The sequence below is a fragment of the Oryctolagus cuniculus genome, chromosome 10 (assembly GCF_051225735.1).
Source record: "Oryctolagus cuniculus isolate XC-2025 breed Fujian yellow rabbit chromosome 10, ASM5122573v1, whole genome shotgun sequence".
In the NCBI taxonomy this organism is placed as follows: Eukaryota; Metazoa; Chordata; class Mammalia; order Lagomorpha; family Leporidae; genus Oryctolagus; species Oryctolagus cuniculus.
The window spans coordinates 100,929,474-100,952,048 of record NC_142876.1 but is presented as its reverse complement, the minus strand read 5'-3'; the positions used below and the strand labels follow the sequence as shown (position 1 = coordinate 100,952,048).

Genomic DNA, 22,575 nt, shown 5'->3' with positions numbered 1-22,575 from the left:
GTTTAGGCACTGGGAATACAGCAGGGAACAAAACCAAGTTCCTGCCCTCCAAAGCCGATGGTCCACGTAGGGAGACAGCGAATGAACAGATTAGAAAATAAGATTAAATTAGAAAGGTGATTTCTGACGTCTTGGAGCTGGTGCAGCAGGGCGGGCCAGCTCTAGAGGAAGGGGTCAGAGCTGCGGGCGTGGAGGTGAGGCCTCGGGGAGGAGCCGAGAGCTGTGGCCGGCTGAGGGAGTCACCCCAGCGGAGGTTCTGGTGGACTGCTGGATTTCAGGGACGGCACAAGCCAGCACAGCCAGAAGCACAGCGCAGGGCAGAGGTGGCCAGGGGCGAAGTCTGAGGCAGGTGGGAGTCAGCTGCGCCTTGAATGTATTCTGATTACAGTCGCCACAGTGCAGGCCCAGTGGTTTTCCTGCCTTCACCCGCCAGGGGGCCCTGCTGCCTTCCCTCTCGTCCACATGTTTCCTTGCAGCTGCTGCCCTGAAGCAGACATGAACTTAGACATGGAGCTGCAGGGAGAGACGAGAGACAGCCCGTGGCCCTGGTGCATGGCAGTCCCACCTTGGATCAGGGCCAGCTCCCCGTTACTGAGAAGGAAAAGGAGACACAGATGTAGCTTTGTTCTGTGTCCTGCCACTGAGGCCACTGACTTCACAGATGCTCAAGTTCTAGCATTTGGCTAATGATAGAGCCAAGTGGTCAACGCCGCAGTGAATGCCCATTGTCTGGTGTCTTTCTAGAAGTTTCAGGGATGGGCTGGGAGAGGCTTGCCATTTTAAACATGGCTCCATCTATTTCACTCTTAAGCAAAACAGGAGAAACTTCTGTCACGTTAAAAGAGATGTCCCTTTCCGGCTGACCTGATTTATTGGTTTGCTTAAGAGGCAGAGAGACGGAGCGAATTCCCATCTGCTAGTTCACTCCCCAAGTGGCCAGGGCTGGGCCAGGCTGAAGCCAGGAGCTAGCAACTTAATTCAGGTCTCCACATGGGTGGCAAGCACCCAACTACTTGAGCCATCACCTGCTGCCTCCCAGTGTGTGCACTAACAGGAGCAGAGCTGGACTCAAACCCAGGTATTCCAGCATGGGCCACAGGCATGCAGACCTCACTGCCAGGCCGAACGCCTGCCCCACGCCTTGTATTTTCATTGAAAGGTGTAGCTGTACGTACTAAGGGTTACAGAGTCTGAGCCTTCTTTTTTCCTGCCTTCTCTGTGCCCTTCACGCTGCCCAGGCTCCCAACCCCCCCACCCCGGGCCTCAGTGGTGTGGGCCCTGATACCCAGGCAGATGGTTGAGACGAGTGTGGGGGTGGGAAGCAGCCATCCATGATTCTTGTCAAAATCCTTCTTTCTTTTTCTTCTTCCTTCCCTCCCTCCTTTTCTCTTCCAAGCATCTGCATTCTGGCAAACCCTTGGCCCAAAGATTCACACCAGGTGGGACGTGGCAGGCTGGCCTCAGTTGAGGACGGAGAGTCACCTGACAGCAGCTGCCTGCGTGAAATACCTGCTGGATGAGTGGGACCACTGGCCTGGGGGAACCCTGGTTGTCTTTGCCGAGACCCTGCTCTCCTCAGGGCACCGCCATTGAGGCACAGCCATCGGCCGTTGGGAGGGAGGCGCCCTCTGCAGCAGCCTGCACCATGGCTGTCTCGCCACGCGTCCCACAGCCGCCTTTTGCCCCGGTGCGTTATACGCAGAGTTTGGACACACACTGCCCTCCCTCCGAGATGCCAGACGTTTTTCCACAGCCTTGGAGAGGGGCTTTGCCTGAGGGCTGGGGGCCCTGGGCTCCGTTTCCTTCACATTCCAGCTGGCCCAGATCCCTCTGTGGCCACAGGGCCCTGCCCCCACACCCTGCCCTCTGGGTGACACGGGAGCAGACCTTCTAGTGGCCAGCGTAGGGTTGGGAGAACTTTACAAACATTAGGACCTAACACTGTCTCATCGCTGAACTAAGAGGCCATAGCACCGACAAGCAGCGTGGGCGCCGGCTGAGGCTCCTCCCAGCCCTTGGGTGGCAGCGTGCGAGCACGCAGGCCATCATCTTAAAGCCATCCCCCTAACCATCGTGCACATCCCAGCGGCACCGCCATTGTCTCCACCAGCCACCAGCCGGCTCCTCCTCGTCCCGACACCTGGGGGTTTCTTTTGATTTCGAGAACAGCCTTAATCATTCCGCTTTGATTTACGTGTATACCTCATAAACATTCACGTTCGTTTCTCTCTCTCCCTTTCTCTCTTCTCTTTGCTCACCCCCTTGCCTCTCCCTGCAGCACCACATTGTGACTGACGGTTTGGTTCCCTCTCTGCTCTGCCCCTGCTCAGCACGGGAGAATGTTGACTTAGAAGCAATAGGGGGCGGCTTGCCACCAAGAGCACAACCCCGGGGCGAGGTCTAGGGAGGCCCCCCGCCCGCCTCTGTTTACTGTGCAATCCCAGTCCTTCTTAAGCCATCACCAGTGCGTGTGCTCAGAGCAGAGGGGCCAGGGCTTCTGCCAGCCCAGGGAGAGGCCCAGAGCCCCACGTGGGGAAGCGTGGCGCCGTTTCTCCACCTGGTGGCCTGGGCGGCATTCCTCCCCAGGACCCTTTCCTTGGGGGCCTCCCTTCATCTTGGGCACAGCCACAAGTCTCATCTCTGATGTTCTATGCAATGAAATATAAACCCTCAAAGACAACTGTTAATATTTAATAAATTCCATGTTATGTATAAGGAGTTAATTGCAACCGTGCAATTGAGAAACTGGATAGATCTGCTCACATCCCCTCCTCCCCCCCCGCCCCTCTCCCGTGTGTGTGAAATTCTCCGTCTGTGGCATGCTTGACCTGCGGCAGGACTCGCTGCTGCCGGGCGAGCCACCGCCTGCCCCGCCGCGGAGCATGCGCAGCTCGCAGCCTCTTTGCACGACTTCATCCATCTTAAACGCTCGACCCCTTTGCTTGGAGTTCTTTTTGCCTCAGAACCTCTCCTTCAGGAGCACTACTAGCTGACTTCTGCACAGCTGGTGAGGACCCACCAGTTGTCGCCTGAGCGTGCCAGGCTGCGGGCCAGGCAGTGTGAGGCCCCACATGCCCTGCCGCGTTCTCATCCAAGAAGCAGGTAAAAAGGAGTCCACGGAGTAGACATGATGGTGGGAGCCTGCCCAGGATGCATGTGTGCGAATGTTCTGAAGGTTTGCTGTAGGATTGCTGTCCGTATGTCATTCTCCCCTCCTACCCGAGCCCCAGACCGGAGGCATCTGACTGCCCCTTCCCAGTGGGGCACTGCTTAAGGGCAGAGCTGGGCAGCATTCACAGTCAGAGAGGCAGAGGCCAGACAGAACCTGGCTATGCTCTGTGGGCCCAGCTTCTGCGTGCAGCTGCTCCCTGCCTCTCCCCTGTGGCTGGAGGCCTGGAGGGACTGGGAGCCCAGGAGACGTGGGCTGGAGCCAGCAGGTCAGTGGGTGCTCGGGAAGAGCTGAACCTTTAGTGCTTGTGGCCTTTGGCTGACAGTGTCTTCTGGAACCAGAGCAGGTGAACTATTTACATAGACAATGGCTGCAAGTAGAGTTTCTTGGGAAGTTTCTCAATAGCAAAACATCCCTGAAGGTCCTGTGCGGGCCTTGCTGCCTCTGTTGCCAGGGCGTATCATCCCTGCCCATCACCTTCTCTGAAGCCCACCCATCCTCATTAGCTTCTCCACCACTGAGCTGAAGCATGGCAGGCGGGAGCTGCCTGATGCCTTGAGGTCTGATCTGCCTCCAGAGTGCTCTGGTTTGCACCGTGCGTTTCTCAGGGGTCCACATTTCTCCTGGTTTTCTCTAACGTCTGCACGCCCCTCAGAGACAGAGCCTGGCCCACCTCTGGCGACTAGGATGGGACAAGCAGCTGCGAGCCTTCACGTTGCACGTGGGACACCTGCTCATCCCCAAGATGCGGTCTGGCTAAGGGAGGCTGGGGCCGCATCTCTGTGGGGATGCACCTAGGTACTTGGAGGCCAGAGCAGTGATCCTCTCCACTGAAGGCCAGGGATGGGCTAGGAGCAGGGTGCAAGCGGGAAGATGTCAGCAGGTCCGCCTGCACCGGGCCCTGTCTGTCTCTGAAGTGTTAACTTCTTAGCAGATTTCCTTTCTGGCCAAGGTCTCTGAGTTTGAAAAATCTGACATCTGCCATTCCTCACGCCCCTCTGTATCCCCAGGACACGTCATTGCCTCTCTGTGGAGGTGGCTGGGGCAGGCATCTGGGCTGTAGGTGTCTTGAACCCTGTGACTCTCGGGGCAATGTAGCCGGAGGCTGAGGGACCAGCATTTGGTGCCTTGGGAAGCAGGGAACAGCAGACCTGTTTCCAAATGGGCAAGGGGTCTCGGGGAGGCCATCTAGGCCTTCTCCGTACCTCCCTCCCCTGCGTCACAGCCAGGGTGTCGCCTCCTCTGCCCTCGCCGGGCCCCAGTGCACATGTCAGGTGGCAGCCCCACCCCCATCCTCTTAGTTCTTGGGTGGAATGTGAGGGCTCAGGGCCAACAACGAAAGGGCAGCAGTAGCAGCAACTGTGGCCCCTCTCCTGGAGCCTGTGGGGGCGCTTTCCAGGCAGGCTCTTTGCCATGACAGTGTGCTCCTGCCCTAGCGGCTCCTCCTCCACCCAGCCCCCGCCATGCTGTAAATATTTGTCATTGTGGACTCCGACAGGGTCAGAGGGACAGGCCTAATGAACTGAAACTCCTCCGAGATGCCAGCTCCGTCTCCCTGGGTGCCTGCTGCCCTGGGGAGGCCCTGGAGAGCCATGGAAATTGTGAGACTGTGTGCACGCGAACCTATGTATGAGTGTGTGTGTGTGTGTGTGTGCGCGTGTGCGTGTCTGTCTCATTCAGCTCCTCCTCCCCTAGGCAGCACCCTGGAGAGGAGTGGCCATCCACACCTTCTCCTCCAGCTTCCACGTCTTGTTTTCGGCTTTCCCTCCTTCCTCCCTCCTCTTTCCCTTCTTTCTTTCTCTCCTTCTTCATTTGAGGGGGGAAGAGTGCTGTACAAAGTCACACAAACAAGTTTACAGTTGTAAGTGCAATGACCCGAGTCCTCCAGCCGCCCTCGTGAACTGTGTGCCGTCCTCCCGTGCTCTGTGAGAACTTGTGGTACTTTCAGTGTCCCTCCCCCTGCATTGTGACAAGGTAATTCTGTGGTATCAGAATAAAAAGACTTGATATAAACAATCCACACACTGTCTCTGGGTTGGTTTCTAAAGTGGCAAGGCTTCACCAAAGGAGCAAATCACCAAGTTCGTGTCATGGTTAAAGGGAAGAGATGCGGAAGGGCTGGCGTGCCTGTGGCTGAATTCGCACCAAGTCAGTCAAGCCACAAGGGACCCCCCACAGAGGTGGAGGCTCCAAGCTTGGACCTGCACAGTGGGCGTCCAGGCTGCACACACAGCTTTCTGCGATCTTGTGCTGGGAAGACAGGTGAGCAGCTGCTGCCCCCTGGTGCTGCTAACGAGTCCTACACCTGCTTGCCCTGCTCTGCCGACTCCCAACTCCCACCTCATAACCCAGAGTTGCCAGAAAATTTTAAAAACACAGATAAATGAAAGGAATACCGTCGTCTGTTGTCGACCATCCCCTCTCTGGCCCTTCCCCTAGAGTTAACATCTTGAGACATATCCTTCCTTCCTGTCTTTCACCTTCAGCAGAGGCCACGGTGCAGAACATCCTATTTGCTGGCCTTCCGTTTATTTCTACGTGTTCACTGCGCAGTGCCCAACCCCAGAGACACACCAGGGGAGTTTACAGCCAGTCTGCTGCACACACTCCGAGGGACAGGCACCATATACTCCATTTTCCTAACACAAACAACGCTTGATGAACCTCCCGGTTTCCAGAGATGGCTGGGGTCACTCTTGGACTCCTGGTTCTGGCCTTAACAGTCCTGCACACACTGAGTGCTCAATAAATGCAGGTGACCTCTGAATGCAGGGATGGTTTTTACTTAACCACTAATGTTCAAGTAATGATGTCGCTGTTAGGGAAGGGGAGGCTGCAGGCCAGGCAAGTGGAATGTCAGTCAAAGGCAAGGCAGAGTGCAGGGACCTAGGTGTGAAAGCAGGCGGGCTCGAGGGGGAAGAAGGGGCCGTCCCAGTTGGCCTGACTGCGGTGCAGCCTCTCCAGTCCCGTGCCACTTGCCGAGGAAGCCTGCCTGTCCAGGATCTTTGTTTCCACAGGAAGCTCCCTTGGCCTAGGAGGGGCCTGACCCCCACCAGGCCCTCTGCACCCAAGAGCTCGGGCCCACCGGCTCACCATCCCCAGCAAGGCGCCCCTGCGAAGAGCCGGTGAGGGCTGCGGGGACTGATAACTCATGGGTCAGGTCTGGTGGCCGATAAGCCCAGACAGCACCCTGTGAGCCCCGCCCCCGTGCCTCTTTGCCCTCCCCCGCCCCCCCCCGCCATGCCACAACTCCGCTCCGCCCGGACCTAGCCTCGTCCCGACCTCTGCCCGGGAGGCCCCCAGGATGGGGAGCGACCCTGCAACCGGCCCTGCAGCCCACCTGGCCCGCCCCACCCGCTTCCTCAAGTCTTCATTGGTCGGCATTCCTCTCAGGCCCCACCCTCCCAGTGCTCTGGCCTCACCCTAGTCTCACGCTGGCCCTGTCGATCCTCCCCGACAACCTGCCCCTGCACGCCGCCTCCAAAGGGCCGCCCCTTTCCTCGGAGATCCCACTGCCTCCCCTGTCAGTCAGCGGCGGGCAGCTCGACCCGCAGACCCCGCCTCCCACCAGCCCCGCCTCGCCCTGCCCCGAAAGGCCTGCGGCTCTCCTCAGGGTCCCCTCCTCCTCTCCGGGACTTTTCCCTCAAGGTCCCGCCCCGTCTGCCAACGGCCCTCTGCCATTCGTCGAAGGCCCGGCTCCCAGATCGCCTCCGGGCCGTAGCGGAAACAGGCCGGGCCGCCCCAGGCTACGCCCCGCGAGGCCTCACTTCCGGGCGCTTGCACGCGCCGCTTCGCCCCGCCTGCGGAGACTATGGAGCGTCAGGTGAGGGCTCGGCCCGCGGTGCCCGTGGTCCGTGCAGCCCGGGCCGGGCCTGAACCTGGTGTGTCCCCTGCGCAGGTGCTGCTGAGCGAGCCCGAGGAGGCGGCGGCGCTGTACCGGGTCCTTAGCCGCCAGCCCGCGCTGAGCGCCGCCTGCCTGGGCCCGGATGTCACCACGCAGTACGGGGGCCGCTACCGGACAGTGCACACTGGTGTGTGTACAGTGGGGAGCTGGGTGGCAGCGGGGCCGTACACTCTGGGGGCGTAGAGGGGGCGTGTGGGGCTCGCTGCGTGACCGTGCACGCGAGTGTGTGGAGAAGCCGGGGCTTGGAGGGTAAGCCCCCCAAGGTTCCTGCACAGGGGTGTGCGGGGCGTTACCAGGCCGTGCCCAGGAGTGCGAGAGTCGAGGGTGTGGGAGTCGAACTTTGACCTGGGTGCTGAGTGTGGGCCTTCCTCGGTCACGTGCCAGGCTGCCCTCAAGACTCTAGGCTGGGTGCTGGAGGCAGTAGTGAGTTGTCTCCAAGAGGCTGGGCTGAGCGTGGCCAGCGTGGGCCAGCCTGCACCCAGGGTGTCTGGAGAGCGGTTGGGGAAGGTGGATCTGGGCATGCCTGGGCTAAGGGACAGTGGCCAGGACTGGCCAAGACAAGTTGAGCCGTCTCGCACTTCCCCTCACAGAATGGACCCAGAGGGACCTGGAACGCATGGAGAACATCCGATTCTGCCGCCAGTACCTGGTGTTCCACGATGAGGATTCAGTGGTGTTTGCAGGGCCTGCAGGCAGCAGTGTGGAGACCCGGGGGGAGTAAGTGTGAGGGAGGACTGTCACGGACAAGGCCACCGCCGTCTAACGCAAGCCTTTGCGAAGGCTCGCCAGGTGCCTGGCTGTGCGTGGGCCCAGAGCGAGGCCGGGAGCCGCGCTCCTGCCCTTGGGAGCTCATCGGCTCTCCGGTGACATGGTCCGCACCAGAGGCATGGGCCAGACTGGAGCCCCCAGAAGCCCAGGGAAAGGCTAGGCCAGCTGCCGTGGGAGTTGGAGAGCCCTGAGGTGCTGTAGGGGCTGGTGTGGGCCAGAACCTCAAGAATCTCCTCTGGGAGGTTGTGGCAGGTAGGGGTGCGTGACTGGGCTTGTTGCTGAGGGGGGAGGCGTTCCTGACCGCCCACCCCGTGCCTTCCCCAAGGCTGCTGAGCCGAGAGTCCCCTTCAGGCACCCTGAAGGCGGTGCTGCGCAAGGCTGGAGGCACCGGCCCCGGGGAGGAGAAGCAGTTCCTGGAGGTGAGTCCCCCTGGGGCCAGATGGTGGGCACCTGGAGGCCCCACAGAGGAGACTCGGGGGCGGGGGCGGGCAGCCTGACGCCCGCGTGTCCTCAGGTCTGGGAGAAGAACCGGAAACTCAAGAGCTTCAACCTGTCGGCGCTGGAGAAGCATGGGCCTGTATATGAAGATGGTGAGATGCCGCTGGCGAGCAGGCAGGGTGGACGGGAGGGCGCTTGTAGCCCTGCCTCCTCCCTCATTGGCCCTCCCCACGCCCAGACTGCTTCGGCTGCCTGTCCTGGTCGCATTCGGAGACACACTTGCTGTACGTGGCAGAGAAGAAGCGGCCGAAGGCCGAGTCCTTCTTTCAGACCAAGGCCTTGGACGTCAGTGCCGGCGAGGACGAGACGGCCAGGCCGAAGAAGCCAGACCAGGCCGTCAAGGTGCTCGAGGCTGTGGCCAGTCCGTGAAGGCCCTGCAGGCGCTCAGTGTGCTCCCTTGCCACACTGTGCCTGCCAGCACCAGGGAGGCACTGGCTTCTAAGGCGGCAGGGCAGGGTCTTGTGGACAGCCTGGGCGTTGACGGTCTTGTGTTCCCAGGGGGATCAGTTTGTGTTTTATGAAGACTGGGGAGAAAGCATGGTGTCCAAAAGCACCCCTGTGCTCTGCGTCCTGGATGTTGAGAGCGGCAACATCTCGGTGCTTGAAGGGGTCCCTGAGAACGTGTCCCCTGGCCAGGTCAGCAGCGCCTTGTCCTGTGTTCTTCCTGGAGCCTCGGGTCCCTGCTTGAGCCACGGTCCCTTAACCATGCCTGCCGCGTGGTCTTGTTTACAGGCATTTTGGGCCCCTGGAGACACGGGTGTGGTGTTTGTGGGCTGGTGGCATGAGCCCTTCCGGCTAGGCATCCGCTTCTGCACCAATCGCAGGTGAGGTAGGGGAACTGGGCAGGAGCCCCCGCAGCCCAGCTGGCCTTGAAGCTGAGTGTCTTCTCTGGCGGTTCCAGGTCAGCCCTGTACTATGTGGACCTCACTGGGGGGAAGTATGGTAAGTGGCAGGCACCCACCTTCGCTGGCACATGTGGGCCCTACCTGCCTGCACCCACCGTCTCTGGCACACGTGGGCCCTACCTGCCTGTGTGATGCCCACATTTCCGTTTGGCACAGAGCTCCTCTCAGATGACTCCCTGGCCATCTCTTCTCCACGGCTGAGCCCAGACCAGTGTCGCATTGTATACCTGCGGTACCCATCTCTAGTCCCCCATCATCAGTGTAGCCAGCTGTGCCTGGTAAGCTGGAGGAGGGACTGCAAGCCGAAGGACCAGTGTCCTCTCCCCAGAAGCCCCCAGCGGATGCCCTCCTGTCCAGGGTGCAGCAGTCATGTGGGCAGGGCCTAGAGGCTGAGTGCTGGCCCAGAGGGCGTTCACTGTGTTCACCGTGAGCGCTGCTGCCTTGACCGTGTCTTTCGTGGACAGGAGTGCTTGTCCCCATAGTTCTCTGCGTGTAGCCAGCTGTGTGTGGGCCTAGGTAGGGTGGGAAGTTACATAGTCCCAGTCCCTGTCCAGGAAGAGCTTTCGGCACCGATGGAAGAAGTCAGGGCCGGGCCTGTCTGAGGCCCTTCCAGGCGTCTGGTCTGGATCACCAGAAAGGAGGCAGGCTCGTCTCAGGCCCCTTCCTTCTGAGGCTGTCGTAGAAGGGGGCCAGGACACTGTCCGTGCCCCGGTGGACCTGACTGGCGTGTTCTTCTGCAGTACGACTGGTACACCAAGGTCACCTCGGTGGTCGTGGACATTGTGCCTCGGCAGCTGGGAGGTAAGGGGGGCCTGGCAGGGTGGTGGCGTGGAGGCTGCAGCCAGCTCTTTCCCTGCCGTCTGTTCCTCCCTGCCCTGCGTTCCTTCTGAGGGCCCCGGCTCCTTCGAGTGGGTCGGAGGAAGTACCCTAGGTCCACAGCGCACCCCGGGTCCAAGGGTGGGTGCTGTCCTGCCATCCCATCCCAGCAGCCGGGCTCAGTCAGCCAGGGCCCTGGGTGGGCTCTGTCGCAGAGAGGCGCCTGCTTGCTCAGGCCAGCCCGTCGGTTCCCAGGAATGCCATCGCCGGGGGGCTCACTTGTCCCCCGCAAGGTTGCAGTGCTGGGAGCCGAGTCTCAGTCCCAGCCCTGTCCTGTCTTAGCTGTGTGGCCCCGGCCCCGGCTTCCGCTTCATCTGTGAAGGGGCGGTTGCCTTGCCTTCTTTGTCGGGTAGGACTTACTGAGCACCCTGTGTCAGGCGCTGTGCTGAGCACGACGGGGGCAGGCAGACAGGTGTTACCCTCCCATCTTTGCAGAGAACTTCTCTGGAATCTACTGCAGCCTTCTGCCTCTGGGGTGCTGGTCGGCTGACAGCCAGAGAGTGGTCTTCGACTCCGCTCAGCGCAGCCGGCAGGTAAGGTGCCCCAACCGTGTTGAGGGGCGGCCACCGTGATGAGCCCCCAGCAGCCTGGGCCCTGGGGTTCAGTGCCCAGCACGGGTCCTCATGGCCCCTTCAAACCTGCCTGCTTTCATGCTGGAAGGGACTGGTTGCCGGTCCCCCATGACAGGACCCTCCCATGCCCCTGAGTGTGTCCCTGGATGCTCTCAAAGAGCAGCTCGTAGGGGGGGCACTGTGTATCCCCCAGGGATGGGCCGGGCACCCACAGTGTGCCAGGTCCTGAGTGTGCTATCATTTGCTCCTGCGCTGACTCAGGGGCTCAGAGGCATTCCTTCCCTGGCCCGGAGGCGCTGAGCGAGTTGTGGTAGGGCCGGAATTCGAACCCAGGCCCTCAGGCTACTCCCTGCTGCACTGGGTAGCCGTTGCCACGGTTGCTCAGGCCCTGTCCTAGCCCAGCAGTTCCCAAGAGAGTAGAGAGAAGGTGGGGGTGCGACCCATGGGGCTCTCGGATGTGGTTCCACAGAAGGCTTTCTCTCTGCTCCAGGATCTGTTTGTTGTGGACACGCAGACGGGCAGTGTGACCTCCCTCACAGCTGGTGAGCAGGCCGCTGGGGGTGACGGGTAGGACTGGTGCTCTGCAGCAGTGCCAGACCTTACCCAGCCAACGTCTACCTGTGCTGCTCACCTGCTCTGCAGTATCAGCTCTGCCCGTAGGTCCTGGCTCGGCCTTAGCCTGGCCACACCCCTGCACCTGAAACCCACAAAACTGTCCCTTGCCAAGGTCTGCCAGAGTCATCCTGTTCCCTCCCCTTACCTCGGGGGCCCTATCACAGGCAGAGGCAGCCGTGCCCAGGGGAAGCTGGGTGTTGACTCTCCCGTTTGTCCCACCCTCAAGCCTGGTGATTCTGTCCTTGACATAGCTTTTGAATTTTCCGCCTGTCCTGCCTCTACCTGTTCCTCCACAGAGCTACCAAAGGGTTGCTCTAGGGTCCCACCTCTCAGAATCAGCACAATCCCCCACCCCCACCCAACTCCCTGGGCCCAGCTGCCACTCCTGCCCACTATAGCCATGCAGGTGGGCGGATGGACCTTGGTGCGTCCCCAAGCCTGGCAGTTCCTGGGCATACCCAGTGTCGGCCAGGTGAGCGAGGCTCTGTGCAGTTGGGTGTTTGTGAGGGGGAAGCTGTCCATAGAACCTCTGGCCTGGGACTCTGCAGAGAGCATCTGAGAAAGGTGGTGGCCCCTGCCAGACGATGAGTGGCATCTGCTTTCTCCAGGGGGTTCCGGTGGGAGCTGGAAGCTGCTCACAATTGATCAGGACCTCATGGTGGCCCAGTTTTCCACCCCCAGCCTGCCCCCAAGTCTGGTGAGTATGGGTGGGTCTCAGGCCGAGAGGGAGGGCAGAGCTCCTTGTGGCCCTAGAGGCCGACACGTGGGCCCGGTCCAGTGTAGTCCAGTAGGGTTTGGCCCTCATGAGGAGGAACTGCTGGGCAAGGCACTGCTGTGTATAGGACAGGGTGCCTGGGGAAGTGGCCAGTACACAGTCACTACAGGGCCCAGCGAGACAGCAAAGGCTAGACCCTCAGGAGGGAGGGGTGTGTGTGTTTCCATGAGCACCTTGGTAGTCACCGATTCAAACAGGAATCCGTGCCACATCCTCTGGAGTGGAGCTACCCATCTCCCACTCGGGGCAGAAGCAGCAGAGCAGGGAGGCACCTAGACCACCTGTGACACACTCCTTCCCCTTGGCAGAAAGTGGGGTTCCTGCCTCCTGCGGGGAAGGAGCAGTCAGTATCATGGGTGTCCCTGGAGGAGGCTGAACCCATTCCTGACATTCACTGGGGCATCCGGGTGCTGCAGCCACCACCGGAGCAAGAGAATGCGCAGTACGGTGAGCTGGGCGTGGGCAGAGGGACACCTGCAGCACACAGCGTCCTGTCTGCGCGTTACGGGGTTTCCTGCGATTGCCTCTGAGAAGTTTGCTGTCCCCTTTGTGGGTGGTAACGGGGAGTGGCGTCCAGGCCTCTGAGCACCTGCTCTGAATATCAGAACTGAGCACCACCAGGCCAGAGCATGTGTGGTGGGGAAACCGAGGCCTCTGTGACCACACCTCTTCCAGGATGCTGCTGGCTCCCTGACTAGGACAGAAGGGGCGTGAGCATTCTGGGGTCCTCACCTAGCCGGGTGGGCTACCTTGGTCAGGACTCGGTTCCAGGAGTCAGCCCCAGACCTACAGCTGTCGATGTGGACAGCCCTGCCTGCCCTGCTGACTGCTGCCCTCTTCCTGCAGCTGGCCTCGACTTCGAAGCCATCCTCATGCAGCCCGGCAGCCCTTCGGACAAGACCCAGGTGCCCATGGTGGTCATGCCCCACGGTAGGCATCGAGCCCAAGAGCCCCTGCCCTCCCAGCCATCCCAGCTGGCCTTTTTACCCTCTGCTCCCTGTCTGCAGGGGGGCCCCATTCATCCTTTGTCACTGCCTGGATGCTGTTCCCAGCCATGCTCTGCAAGATGGGCTTTGCAGTGCTACTAGGTGAGCGAGCAGGGACCTGTGGCTCTGTTAGGACTGTGGTGGAGCGATGGGTGGTTCTGGATTGTACAAGCACCGTGGTTGCCACTCCAGTCTCTGGGCCTTTCTGTAACCTGACCTGGTAAGCACTCCCAGGAACTCCCTGTGCCCAGCCTCTGGCTCCGTGGTGTGGTAATAACATGAACTAACTTGGGACTTCATGGAAAGGGTGCTGTGGTCACTGGGTTGTAGCTTCAAATCTCCAGGCTCCTTCCCCCAGTCTGAGAGGTAGCGGGTCCTAGTACCCACTGCCCGGATGGGTGGAAGGGTGTCTCGGGGCTGGGACAGTGGCCTGACCACCCTGTCTGGTCCTTCCCTGGCCTCCAGTGAACTATCGTGGCTCAACGGGCTTTGGCCAGGACAGCATCCTCTCCCTCCCAGGCAATGTGGGCCAGCAGGATGTGAAAGACGTCCAGGTAGCAGAAACTGGGCTCCGGGACAGGCTTGGAGGGTGGGCTGTCGAGGTGGCTCCGTCCAGCTGGGCAGGCAGCTGGCTGCAGTGTGCTCTGCCCCTTCCTGTAGTTCGCAGTGGAGCAGGTTCTCCGGGAGGAGCGCTTTGACACAGGCCGCGTAGCCCTTATGGGTGGTTCCCATGGTGGCTTCCTCTCCTGCCACCTGATTGGCCAGTACCCAGAGACCTACGGTGCTTGTGTGGCCAGGAACCCTGTGACCAACATCGCCTCCATGATGGGCTCCACAGACATCCCTGACTGGTGGGTGTGCCCCCAGGTCCCTGCCCTTCTCTCCAGCTCTGTAGGCCCCCGGATTCTGGGGGCTGCAGCAGTGCAAAATCTTGCAGGTGTGTGGTGGAGGCTGGCTTCCCGTACAGCAATGACTGCCTGCCAGACCTCAGTGTGTGGGCAGACATGCTGGACAAGTCACCCATCAAGTACATCCCGCAGGTACGTGTACCTCCTCTGGGCCACTCGCACGCGTGTCTCCAGACCCCAGGGCCCAACTCACGTGCCACCCCACCCCCACCCCACACACCCAGGTGAAGACGCCCCTGTTACTGATGCTGGGCCAGGAGGACCGGCGCGTGCCCTTCAAGCAGGGCATAGAGTATTACCGTGCCCTCAAGGCCCGGAGTGTGCCTGTGCGGTGAGTGCAGCAGGACAGCCCTGGCAGCTGGGGGGCAGGTGAGCACGCGAGAACCTCCAGTCTGAAAATACTGCTGCCCACCCCTTACAGGCTCTTGCTGTATCCCAAAAGCACGCACGCACTCTCGGAAGTGGAGGTGGAATCAGACAGCTTCATGAACGCTGTGCTCTGGCTGCGCACACACTTGGGCACCTGAAGCCCTGCCATGCTACCCAAGCTGGTCAGCCCATGTCCGCTTGCTCCTGGGGAGCGCCAGGGTCTGGCAGAGCCACGAAAGGATTCCTGGGATCTGGACTCCGTGGATGGGTGGGCAAAGGAATGTGGGCTGTGTAGTCACAATAAATGGGGACAGAGAGCTGGTTGCTGCTGGTACTTTGTACCAGGCCATCCCTAGGCCCCCTCGGGGCTCACAGACCCCAGGTCCTGGGTGTGGCAGCCACGAGGGCTTCATCTGCATCCAGAGAGAGGAAAGGCAGTGAGCGGCTCAGTCTGCCGTCCTGGCCAGCTAGGACTCTGACCTGGCTAGCTCTGACGCCACAGCCCTGCCTGTTAGAAGCTGCTGCGTAGCACCCTCCTCCTCCCAAGAGTGTGACCAGAGGACCAGTGAGCCCTTGCCCTTCCCTGGCACCCACAGGCCGAGTCAGGCCTAGGTTCAGACCACCCGGGTCCTGGCAAGGAGCCGCCGACTCATTCCCTGGAAGCAGAAGCTTAAAGAGGAAAGGTGGCTTTATGTCTGACAGGAAGCTATGTCCTCCCCAGGGCACGTGGGGCCGGAGCCAGGCTAGTCCAGCCTCATGACCTTGTGAATCCAGTCCACAAACACAGAGACACGCATGAAGACGGCTGGCCAGAGGGGCCGTGCACACACTCGGTTGGGGATTATAATTCCCTCCAGGACCCAGCAGTCGTGGGTAAAGCAGGCAAGTGGGCCCCCGTAGTCACCCTGGCAGGTAAGAGAACAGGTGAGGATGCTGGGCCATGGCAGTGACTAGCCCCCTTGGTGAGGAAGTCATTGCCAACCGCACAGGTCTCCCCGGGCTGGCCCGGAGCCGGCCACTCACCTCACAGGCCCCCACGGGGGCCAGCAGTCCCTCAGTGCACATCTCACTCTCTCGCACACGTCCGCGGTGCTTGACGTTACACTCCTGGTTGGAGATGACGTTCAGCGAGGCCACGTTCAGAACCGTGTCATCACCTGTCCCTATGGCAAGGGGAATGAGGAAGAGGAGCGGGCCCTCAGGAAGGGTCCAGGGCTGGGCCTCCCGGCACGGCATAGCATATTCCTGTGCACTCTGTTCTTACCTTGGGTGCCACCCCAGCCTGCGATCTCACACTTGGTGCCTGGAGGCACCACGTACTGCTCCGGGGGCAGGCAGATGAGGGCCACACGTTGGTTCAGGGTCACCGGTCTTCAGCAGGAAGGAAGGCACTCAGGGCCTGAGGCGAGGCTCAGCACCGCCTCCCCCCTCAGCTTGTTACATACCTCTCCAGCTTGAGCAGGACCAGCTGGGAGCCCGAGGGCCCACACACCATCTTGGCTACTGGGACCCGCTGGAGGCCCGGCTCCCCAGGCTGGGGGTTCTGGAACAGGGTGCCCAGCCATACCTCGTAGCCCACCAGAGGCACATGGCTGGGAAAGAGGCTCTCCTGGGTCATTCAGACACCCAGTCTGCTGCCCCAGGCTCAGGTGGCTGGGGGTGGGGGGGCAGGGCGAGGGGGTGGGTCTGGGACCCCAGGTCCAAGCGGGGCTCACCAGGAGGAGAAGCATTGCCGGGCAGTCAGTACCCACTGCTCCTTCACCAGGGACCCTCCGCAGAAATGCTGGCCCTGCCTGGAGTGGGGGTTAGGAGAGGGAACCGTGAGTCTTGGGACAAGTGTAGGACCTGCCGTCTTTTGGCATAACCACAGAGGACTCGGCCTTAGCTGTCCTCACCGGTTCCGCAAGCTGACAGTCCAGGGTGAGTTCCCCGGCTGGCCCCCCACCACTCGCAGCTTGGAGCGCCGTTGGTCCAGCCGATCCATTCTCTTGCCACACTTCTCAAACAGCACCTGGTCTGGAGAGGGAGGGGGCGGGTGGTAGGCAGCGAGACCCCAGCTGAGTAGAGGAAAAGGATAAAGGGGCTTCCACCTGCTACTGACCAGGGTACATACCTGGAGGGTCCAGAATGGACGGTGGCTGATCATCATCTGAAACACCAAGTTCATCCAGGTTAAGGAAGACAGCCCTTGGCCATGGTTGCTCACCACGGGTTTTGGGGGGACTGTCAGCAGCCTCACCGCAGCGTCGCAGGGCACAGTAGTCAAATGGGGTCCCTGGGTCGGTAGTGTAGCACCAGGGCCCGTGGCTATCTCCATCTGGATTCCGGCAGAAGTTTTCCTCTAGTTGAGCTTGTGGGGCTGAGGTGGGCGTGAACCTAGGCAGAAAGGGAGCAGTCAGCCCGCCAGTCTCAAACCCTCGCCTGGCTCCAGGAGGGCACGGCAGGCATGCAACCGAGGGTTCAGGCCCGGGCGGAGTCGGGCACGCTCACTGCGGCTTGTGCGGCGTCTCTGCCGACCAGTGCTGGCAGGGGATGCCCTTGCGAGTCTTGCTGACCCGGCCGCGGTAGTGCTCCCCTACGCCGTGGTAGCAGCCTGCAGCAGGCAGACGAGGACAGCTGTCAGCTTCCGCCTCAACCCAGCTCTCCGACTACACGCCCCCCTGCTCGGACCTCACCCTCTGGCCGCACGTCGTCTGCGCAGCGCGGGATCTGGTAGCAGAAGGCCACACGCATTCCAGGCCGGGTGGTGAAGCACCAGGGCGCCTCTGAGCCGTCGGGGTTCCGGCAGAAGTTCTCGCGAAGGTCCCTGAGCAGGCACTGCCATTGGCGGAGGGCCGAGGTCCCACCTGGCTCGCCAGCCAGCCCCGGGGGCCCCCTCCTGCGGTGCCCTCCGCGGGGTGCGCCCCGCCCACCGCCTCACTTGCACTCGTATTTCGCAGGCTCGAAATGGTGCTGGTGCGGACTCTGAGCGTCCCAGCGCTGGCAGGGCACGCCTGCGGCGGTGGCATTGACGGTGCCCCTGTAGTTCTCACCCTTCCCGCGGAAGCAGTTGAGAGTCGTAGCTTGGGGTCGCGGCTGTGCCTCAGGACCTTGGACGGACCGAGGCGAGTCGGAACCAGAGCGGGAGGGGATCGGAGCTGCGGCTGGGACCTGACCCGCCGCCGGGCCGCGCCCAGCCCTTCGCCCCTCCCACCTCCCCTGCACGCCCCGGGCCCGGGTCCCGCGGCCCTACCGCAGCGAGGGAGGTCGCAGAACTCCCGCTCCAGCTTCGGGTCGGTGGTGTAGCACCAGGGTCTTTCAGAGCCGTCAGGATTCCGGCAGTAGTTGTCGTCCAGGCCTTGGTCGAGGAACCTGGGGGCGACAGGGAGGCGTGAACACGACGGGGGTGGGGGGGAGGCACCGTCTCGCCCCGCCCAGTCGCCTTCTGTAGCGATCCCCGCCCCCGGAGGGCGCCATCCCTCCTCGCACTTACTTCCCAGGCTCGAAGGGGTGCGTGTGCGGGTGCTGCAGGTCCCAGCGCTGGCACTCGCGTCCCGACTCCGTGCGGTCCACCGCGCCTCGGTAATCCTCGCCATTGCACCAAACACAAGCGGCTGGAGACCCAAGGCCCGAGCGTTCGCGGACCGGCCTGGGCCTGTCCTTCCCTCCCCGGGCTTAACTGCACTTACCCTCCCGGCAGGACTTGATACCGCAGGTCTGGAAGCGCACGGCAGGGTCTGTCGTGTAGCACCAGGGACCCCCAGGGTCCCGGTCCGGGTTGCGGCAGAAGTTCTCTTCCAGGCCGTTCCGCAGTGTGGGCGTGTACCTGGGGGCAGAAAGTGTCACTCTAGCGCTAGCTGGGGGTGAGCTCCGGATAGGGACAGAGGGAAGATGCCTGTCTCACTTGTGGTCATTGGGAAACCTGTGGCTCCAGGCCTGGCATGGCAAGCCACTTGCAGTTGTGGCCACGGTGCCCCGGTACCCAACCCCGTTGTCCATGATGCAGGTCCGTACATAGTCTGGCAGAAAGAGATCGAAGGTCAACGTTGACTGAGACCCTAGAGCCCCATCCCACTGCCCCTGCCCCTCCCCACAACCTTTCTTCTGGAAGAGGTCACAGCGCCCAGACTGCTGCAGCCGTGTGTAGGGCGAGTTCTGGGTCCATGGGAGAAGTTGGCAACCATGGCTACTCACATTGTAGTGGAAGGCCCTGGGCAGAAAGGCAGCACCGAGTCACCCAGTGCCCCCGGTTCCCATGCGCCTGGACTCATCTGGGTTCCTTGGTCACCCACCGGCAGTCCAGTAGGGGCTGGCAGCGCCCAGCACACTCCTCAGCGTTTGCCACATCTTCCTGCCAAGGCCCAGGCACCACTGCATGGAGAAGGTGCTGCAGTTCTGTGCCCCGGAGCACTTGGAAGTCGTTCAGTGCTGACCGCTGCCCTGCAGGGTGGCCAACAGTGGTGGGCACAGGGCAGGTGGGAGCACATGTCATAGCGTGAGTCACGGTGTGTGTACTGGCATGACCCCACACTGTCCGTTCAGGGGATCAAAGATACAAGATGGGTCCTGTGTGCACTCTCAGGGCCAGCTCAGCGCCCCCTGCATAGGGTGGGAGAGGCAGGCCCAGACACAGTGGTTCCCAGTAGGCACCGGGCTCAGGTGTAACATGTGCACTCCGTGGCAGCACTGGGTGATGGGGCTTGCTCTATAAAGCTCGTCCCATTTCATCTCTTAAAGGAGAATGCTAAAGCTCAGAACCCTGGTGCCTCCGGCGGGCACCCAGCCTAGGCAGTCTCACTTTGTGTCTGGGCTGTCAGGAGCACAATGGCACCTGCTAGGTTAGAGGGGAAAGCAGGCTCAGGGGCGGTCTCTGCCTGCTGTGTGGGTGCCTCTGGTCCCAGCACTGCCTCAGTGCTGCAGCAGATGGAGGCCTCAGCGACACCGTGGCTGTGCGTTCCCAGGGCTTCCCAGCTCCCTGCAAGAAGTCAAGGACACCTGGCCATGCCCAGCCGGGAACTGACCTCGTGGTCAGGTTAGCGTGGGCCCGAGGCCAACCTCCTCCTGAATGCAGACAGGGATCGGGGAAGGGGGCACTCACCAGGGGCCCCTGAGCACCACGTCAGAAGCAGCAACAGTGGGAGCCACCTCATCCTGCCTGCTGGAGGCTGCACTGTGACCCACCACAGCCCCATCCGGGAAGTTGTGAAACCTGTCCCTTCGGGATTGGGTGGCTCGAGGCCCACGCCCCCACGGCCAGAGAGACCCTGTGGCAGGAGCCAGTAGGGCCCAGGCCTCAGGCTCCGTGAGTCAGATGCAGAAGCCTCATCCTGACACAGCTAGGCCCCTAAGAGGCCTCTCTATGTAGTGGGCAGGTATCAGGAAGTGAGGACACTTGAGGTGCCACAGACCAGGGGTGGACAAGCCTAGACTGCCAGAGAACCTGTGGACATGGCAGCTGCCAGAGGCCTGGGTTCCAGCCCCTGCCTGGTAACGTGAACATTTTCCGAGCCTCAGTTTTCCCCTGTGATGTGGGGAACATTGCCTGCCCCAACCGCAGCACGGCCACCCCCTTTTGGTGCCTTATCTGCCCCAGCTGTAGGCAAGTCAGGCCACGCCCCTGGCAGCCGAACCCAGGGAGGCCCACGCCACCTGCCAGAAGCCTCATCTTGCGAAGGTGAGTAAGGGCACGCGCTGGCCTTAAATAGGGGAGGGGGGTGACAGGCAGCGGAACTCCTGCTGCGGGGCCTTTCAGACGGGCTGGGGGACATCTGGGTCAGGTAGGAGTTGACAGGTGGTCTAGGGTCCCCGATGGGAAATCGCGTGTGGGCTAGGAGCGCCCCAGGGCACGCAGGGGTCAGAAGCAGGTGGACCCTCTCGGGAAGCCAACGCCAGGAAGACCCGGCAGGTGGCCACGGAACCGGGCTCCCCGGCGGAGGCCGGTCGCGGGCCGGTGCGCGTGCGCGGACGGCGGCGCGCGATTGGGTGCGCGGCTTGGCCCTGGACGGGCGCCGTAGCTGAGAGGCTGGGCGGATGTTGTGAGCCGGTCGCGGCGGCCGAGGCTGGGGGTGAGTGAGGGGAGGCCGGGCTCTGAGCGGGGCGGGTCCCCGTGGCTCCCCTCGCGGCCCAGGCATGTCCAGTGCCAGGGCGCCCGCCGCGCGTGGAATGGCGGCCTGTGGTGCGGGACTCCGGGCGGGTGCTGTCCTGGCAGGTCTTCTGGAGCTTGGGGCTAGACGGGGGCGACTTGGGGGAGCCGTGCGCTGCTGCCCTCGGCGTCCTTGGACTCCGAGACGGAGTCCTTTGGCGGGACTGGGCAGGATTGCCGTGGCAAGGAGTCCTCGGACAGGGGCAGGGTCCGCCTTTCACCTGGGTCCTCAGCGCCTGACAGCTGGAGTGGGTGGGTGGGTGGGGGGTGTCTGCAAGGTTTGCTGGTCAGGGAGTGACCGCGTCAGATCATTCTTACAGCTGCTCTGGTGTGAGAGGAGGCGGGGCTCTAATCGTGGACGCCCGCCGAGGGTCCGCAGATGGGTGGCAGGGCGGGAGAATCACCCAGCAGGCAAGGGTGGTGCGGGGAGGCGAGGGTTCGTGAGGGTAGCAGAGGGCCTGTTTGGGGTGAGATAAGAGACTGGGCTGCAGACAAGGGAGTGCCGGCTAAGGCTGTGCCGGAGGGCCGAGCTCTAGAAGGGAGCGGCTAGAACTTTGTGTGATGGCAGAGATGCGCTCCAGCTGTGCTGTCCGGCATGGCAGCCATTAGCTACATGTGGTCGCTGAGCCCTTGAAGTGGGGCTAATTGAGCAACTGAATTTTTAATTTTGTTTAAAAGATTGGTTTACTTATTTGAAAGACAGAAAAGAGAGATCTTCCGTCCACTGGTTCACTCCCCAAATGGCCGAAACAGCTAGGGCTGGACCAGGCTGAAGCCAGAAGCTTCATCCAGGTCTCCCCCACGGGGCAGCAGGGACCCAAATGCTTGGGTCATCTTCCGCAGCTTTCCCAGGCGCATTAGCAGGGAACGGAACGGTAAGTGCAACTGCTGGATTCAAACCTGCACTCACACGGATGCCAGCATTGCAGGTGGTGGCTTGACCTGCTGTGCCACAAGGCTAGGCCCACGTTTTTAATTTTTAAAAAAGATTTATGTTTGAAGGCTGGTGCCGCGGCTCACTAGGCTAATCCTCCACCTGCAGTGCCGGCACACTGGGTTCTAGTCCTGGTTGGGGCGCTGGATTCTGTCCTGGTTGCCCCTCTTCCAGGCCAGCTCTCTGCTGTGGCCAGGGAGTGCAGTGGAGGATGGCCCAAGTGCTTGGGCCCTGCACCCCATGGGAGACCAGGAGAAGCACCTGGCTCCTGCCATCGGATCAGCATGGTGCGCCGGCCGCAGCGCACTGGCCGCGGCAGCCATTGGAGGGTGAACCAACGGCAAAGGAAGACCTTTCTGTCTCTCTCTCTCACTGTCCACTCTGCCTGTCAAAAAAAAAAAAAAAAAAAAAAAAAGAGAGAGTAACCTGGTCTTGCACCTGTACTCTTATATGAGATACTTGCGTTGCAAGCAGCGGGTTAACGTGGTGTGCTACAGCAATGGCCCCGAATTTTTTTTTAAAGATTTATTTATTTATTTGAAAGAGTTAAAGAGAGTGACAGAGAGAGAGGGAGAGAGGTCTTCCATCTGCTGGTTCACTCCCCAAAGCCAGGAGCCTGGAGCTTCTTCTGGGTCTCCCACACAGGTGCAGGGGCCCAGCGACTTGGGGTATCTTCTGCTTTCCCAGGCCATAGCACAGAGCTGGGTTGGAAGTGGAGTAGCTGGGACTCAAACTGCTGCCCATGTGGGATGCCAGCACCGCAGGTGGTGGCTCTACCCGCTATGCCACAGCGCCAGCCCCAGCCCCAGCCCCAGCCCTGAATTTTTAATTTTTAAAACTTTAATTCGGGTTTAAATAACCACTGTGTTGGGCAACACAGCTGTAGGCCATAGGCCAGCACCAGGAACTTAATGCAGGTTCTGGAGCAGCTATAGCAAATGACACGTGAGGGCTTGACCGTGGTGGGAAGAACAATGAAGTCTGCAATGAGGGCTGAGCAGGCGTGGTGCGTGGATGGAGTGGGAAGTCGTATGTGTGAGTGGGAACGAGAAAACTGGTGGGACCGGGCCTGAGGAGAGGTCCTGACGTCAGCGGTGTACCTGGGCCTGTGGCTGAGGGTGGAGCCAGCAGCCGTGTCTGCACTTGCGGGAATGTGCTGTGGGGTTCTTTGTCCT

The 22,575-nt window shown here is 61.3% G+C and overlaps 4 protein-coding genes across 13 annotated transcripts in view; 3 read left to right on the top strand and 1 right to left on the bottom strand.

Moving 5' to 3' along the window:
- The window catches only part of BSN (bassoon presynaptic cytomatrix protein), a 109,074-nt gene extending 103,889 nt beyond the window's left edge, over positions 1-5,185 (top strand). For all 3 annotated transcript variants that reach the window (XR_007921916.3, XR_007921915.3, XM_051852441.3), the window contains one exon: positions 1,397-5,185. The gene's annotated coding sequence lies outside the window, so the exon portion shown is untranslated. The remainder of the gene's footprint in view (positions 1-1,396) is intronic.
- Positions 5,186-6,962: 1,777 nt separating this feature from the next.
- On the top strand, positions 6,963-14,662 carry APEH (acylaminoacyl-peptide hydrolase). The gene is made up of 22 exons (XM_002713192.6): positions 6,963-6,992; positions 7,068-7,200; positions 7,664-7,790; positions 8,167-8,260; positions 8,356-8,431; positions 8,518-8,681; positions 8,838-8,975; positions 9,072-9,163; positions 9,241-9,281; positions 9,401-9,522; positions 9,985-10,045; positions 10,556-10,653; positions 11,183-11,234; positions 11,916-12,004; positions 12,391-12,529; positions 12,929-13,012; positions 13,090-13,170; positions 13,534-13,622; positions 13,729-13,919; positions 14,006-14,108; positions 14,201-14,307; positions 14,398-14,662. Exons 1-22 carry the CDS (start codon positions 6,981-6,983, stop codon positions 14,501-14,503), a joined length of 2,199 nt encoding a protein of 732 aa, XP_002713238.1. The 5' UTR covers positions 6,963-6,980; the 3' UTR covers positions 14,504-14,662.
- A 353-nt stretch (positions 14,663-15,015) lies between these two features.
- On the bottom strand, positions 15,016-19,531 carry MST1 (macrophage stimulating 1). Of its 2 annotated transcripts, none has more exons than XM_008260653.5 (18): positions 19,423-19,531; positions 18,617-18,695; positions 18,422-18,534; positions 18,229-18,343; positions 18,014-18,150; positions 17,818-17,938; positions 17,578-17,696; positions 17,266-17,434; positions 17,021-17,151; positions 16,836-16,938; positions 16,585-16,721; positions 16,459-16,494; positions 16,241-16,361; positions 16,061-16,138; positions 15,791-15,937; positions 15,610-15,716; positions 15,369-15,508; positions 15,016-15,250 (listed from the first exon to the last, which is right to left on the bottom strand). In XM_008260653.5, exons 1-18 carry the CDS (start codon positions 19,514-19,516, stop codon positions 15,089-15,091), a joined length of 2,109 nt encoding a protein of 702 aa, XP_008258875.3. In that variant the 5' UTR covers positions 19,517-19,531; the 3' UTR covers positions 15,016-15,088. The 2 variants fall into 2 exon arrangements, with proteins under 2 accessions (XP_008258875.3, XP_008258874.1); XM_008260652.5 differs by having other exon boundaries at positions 18,617-18,764; positions 19,423-19,522.
- A 77-nt stretch (positions 19,532-19,608) lies between these two features.
- Positions 19,609-22,575, top strand: part of RNF123 (ring finger protein 123) — a 34,438-nt gene continuing 31,471 nt past the window's right edge. For 2 of the 7 annotated variants that reach the window (XM_051852429.3, XM_089306274.1), the window contains exon 1: positions 20,256-20,389. The gene's annotated coding sequence lies outside the window, so the exon portion shown is untranslated. Of the gene's footprint in view, positions 19,999-20,255; positions 20,390-20,482; positions 20,533-21,169; positions 21,342-22,575 lie in introns of those variants that run through there. The other 5 variants (XM_051852431.3, XM_051852430.3, XM_070050802.2 and 2 more) reach the window with 5 other exon arrangements.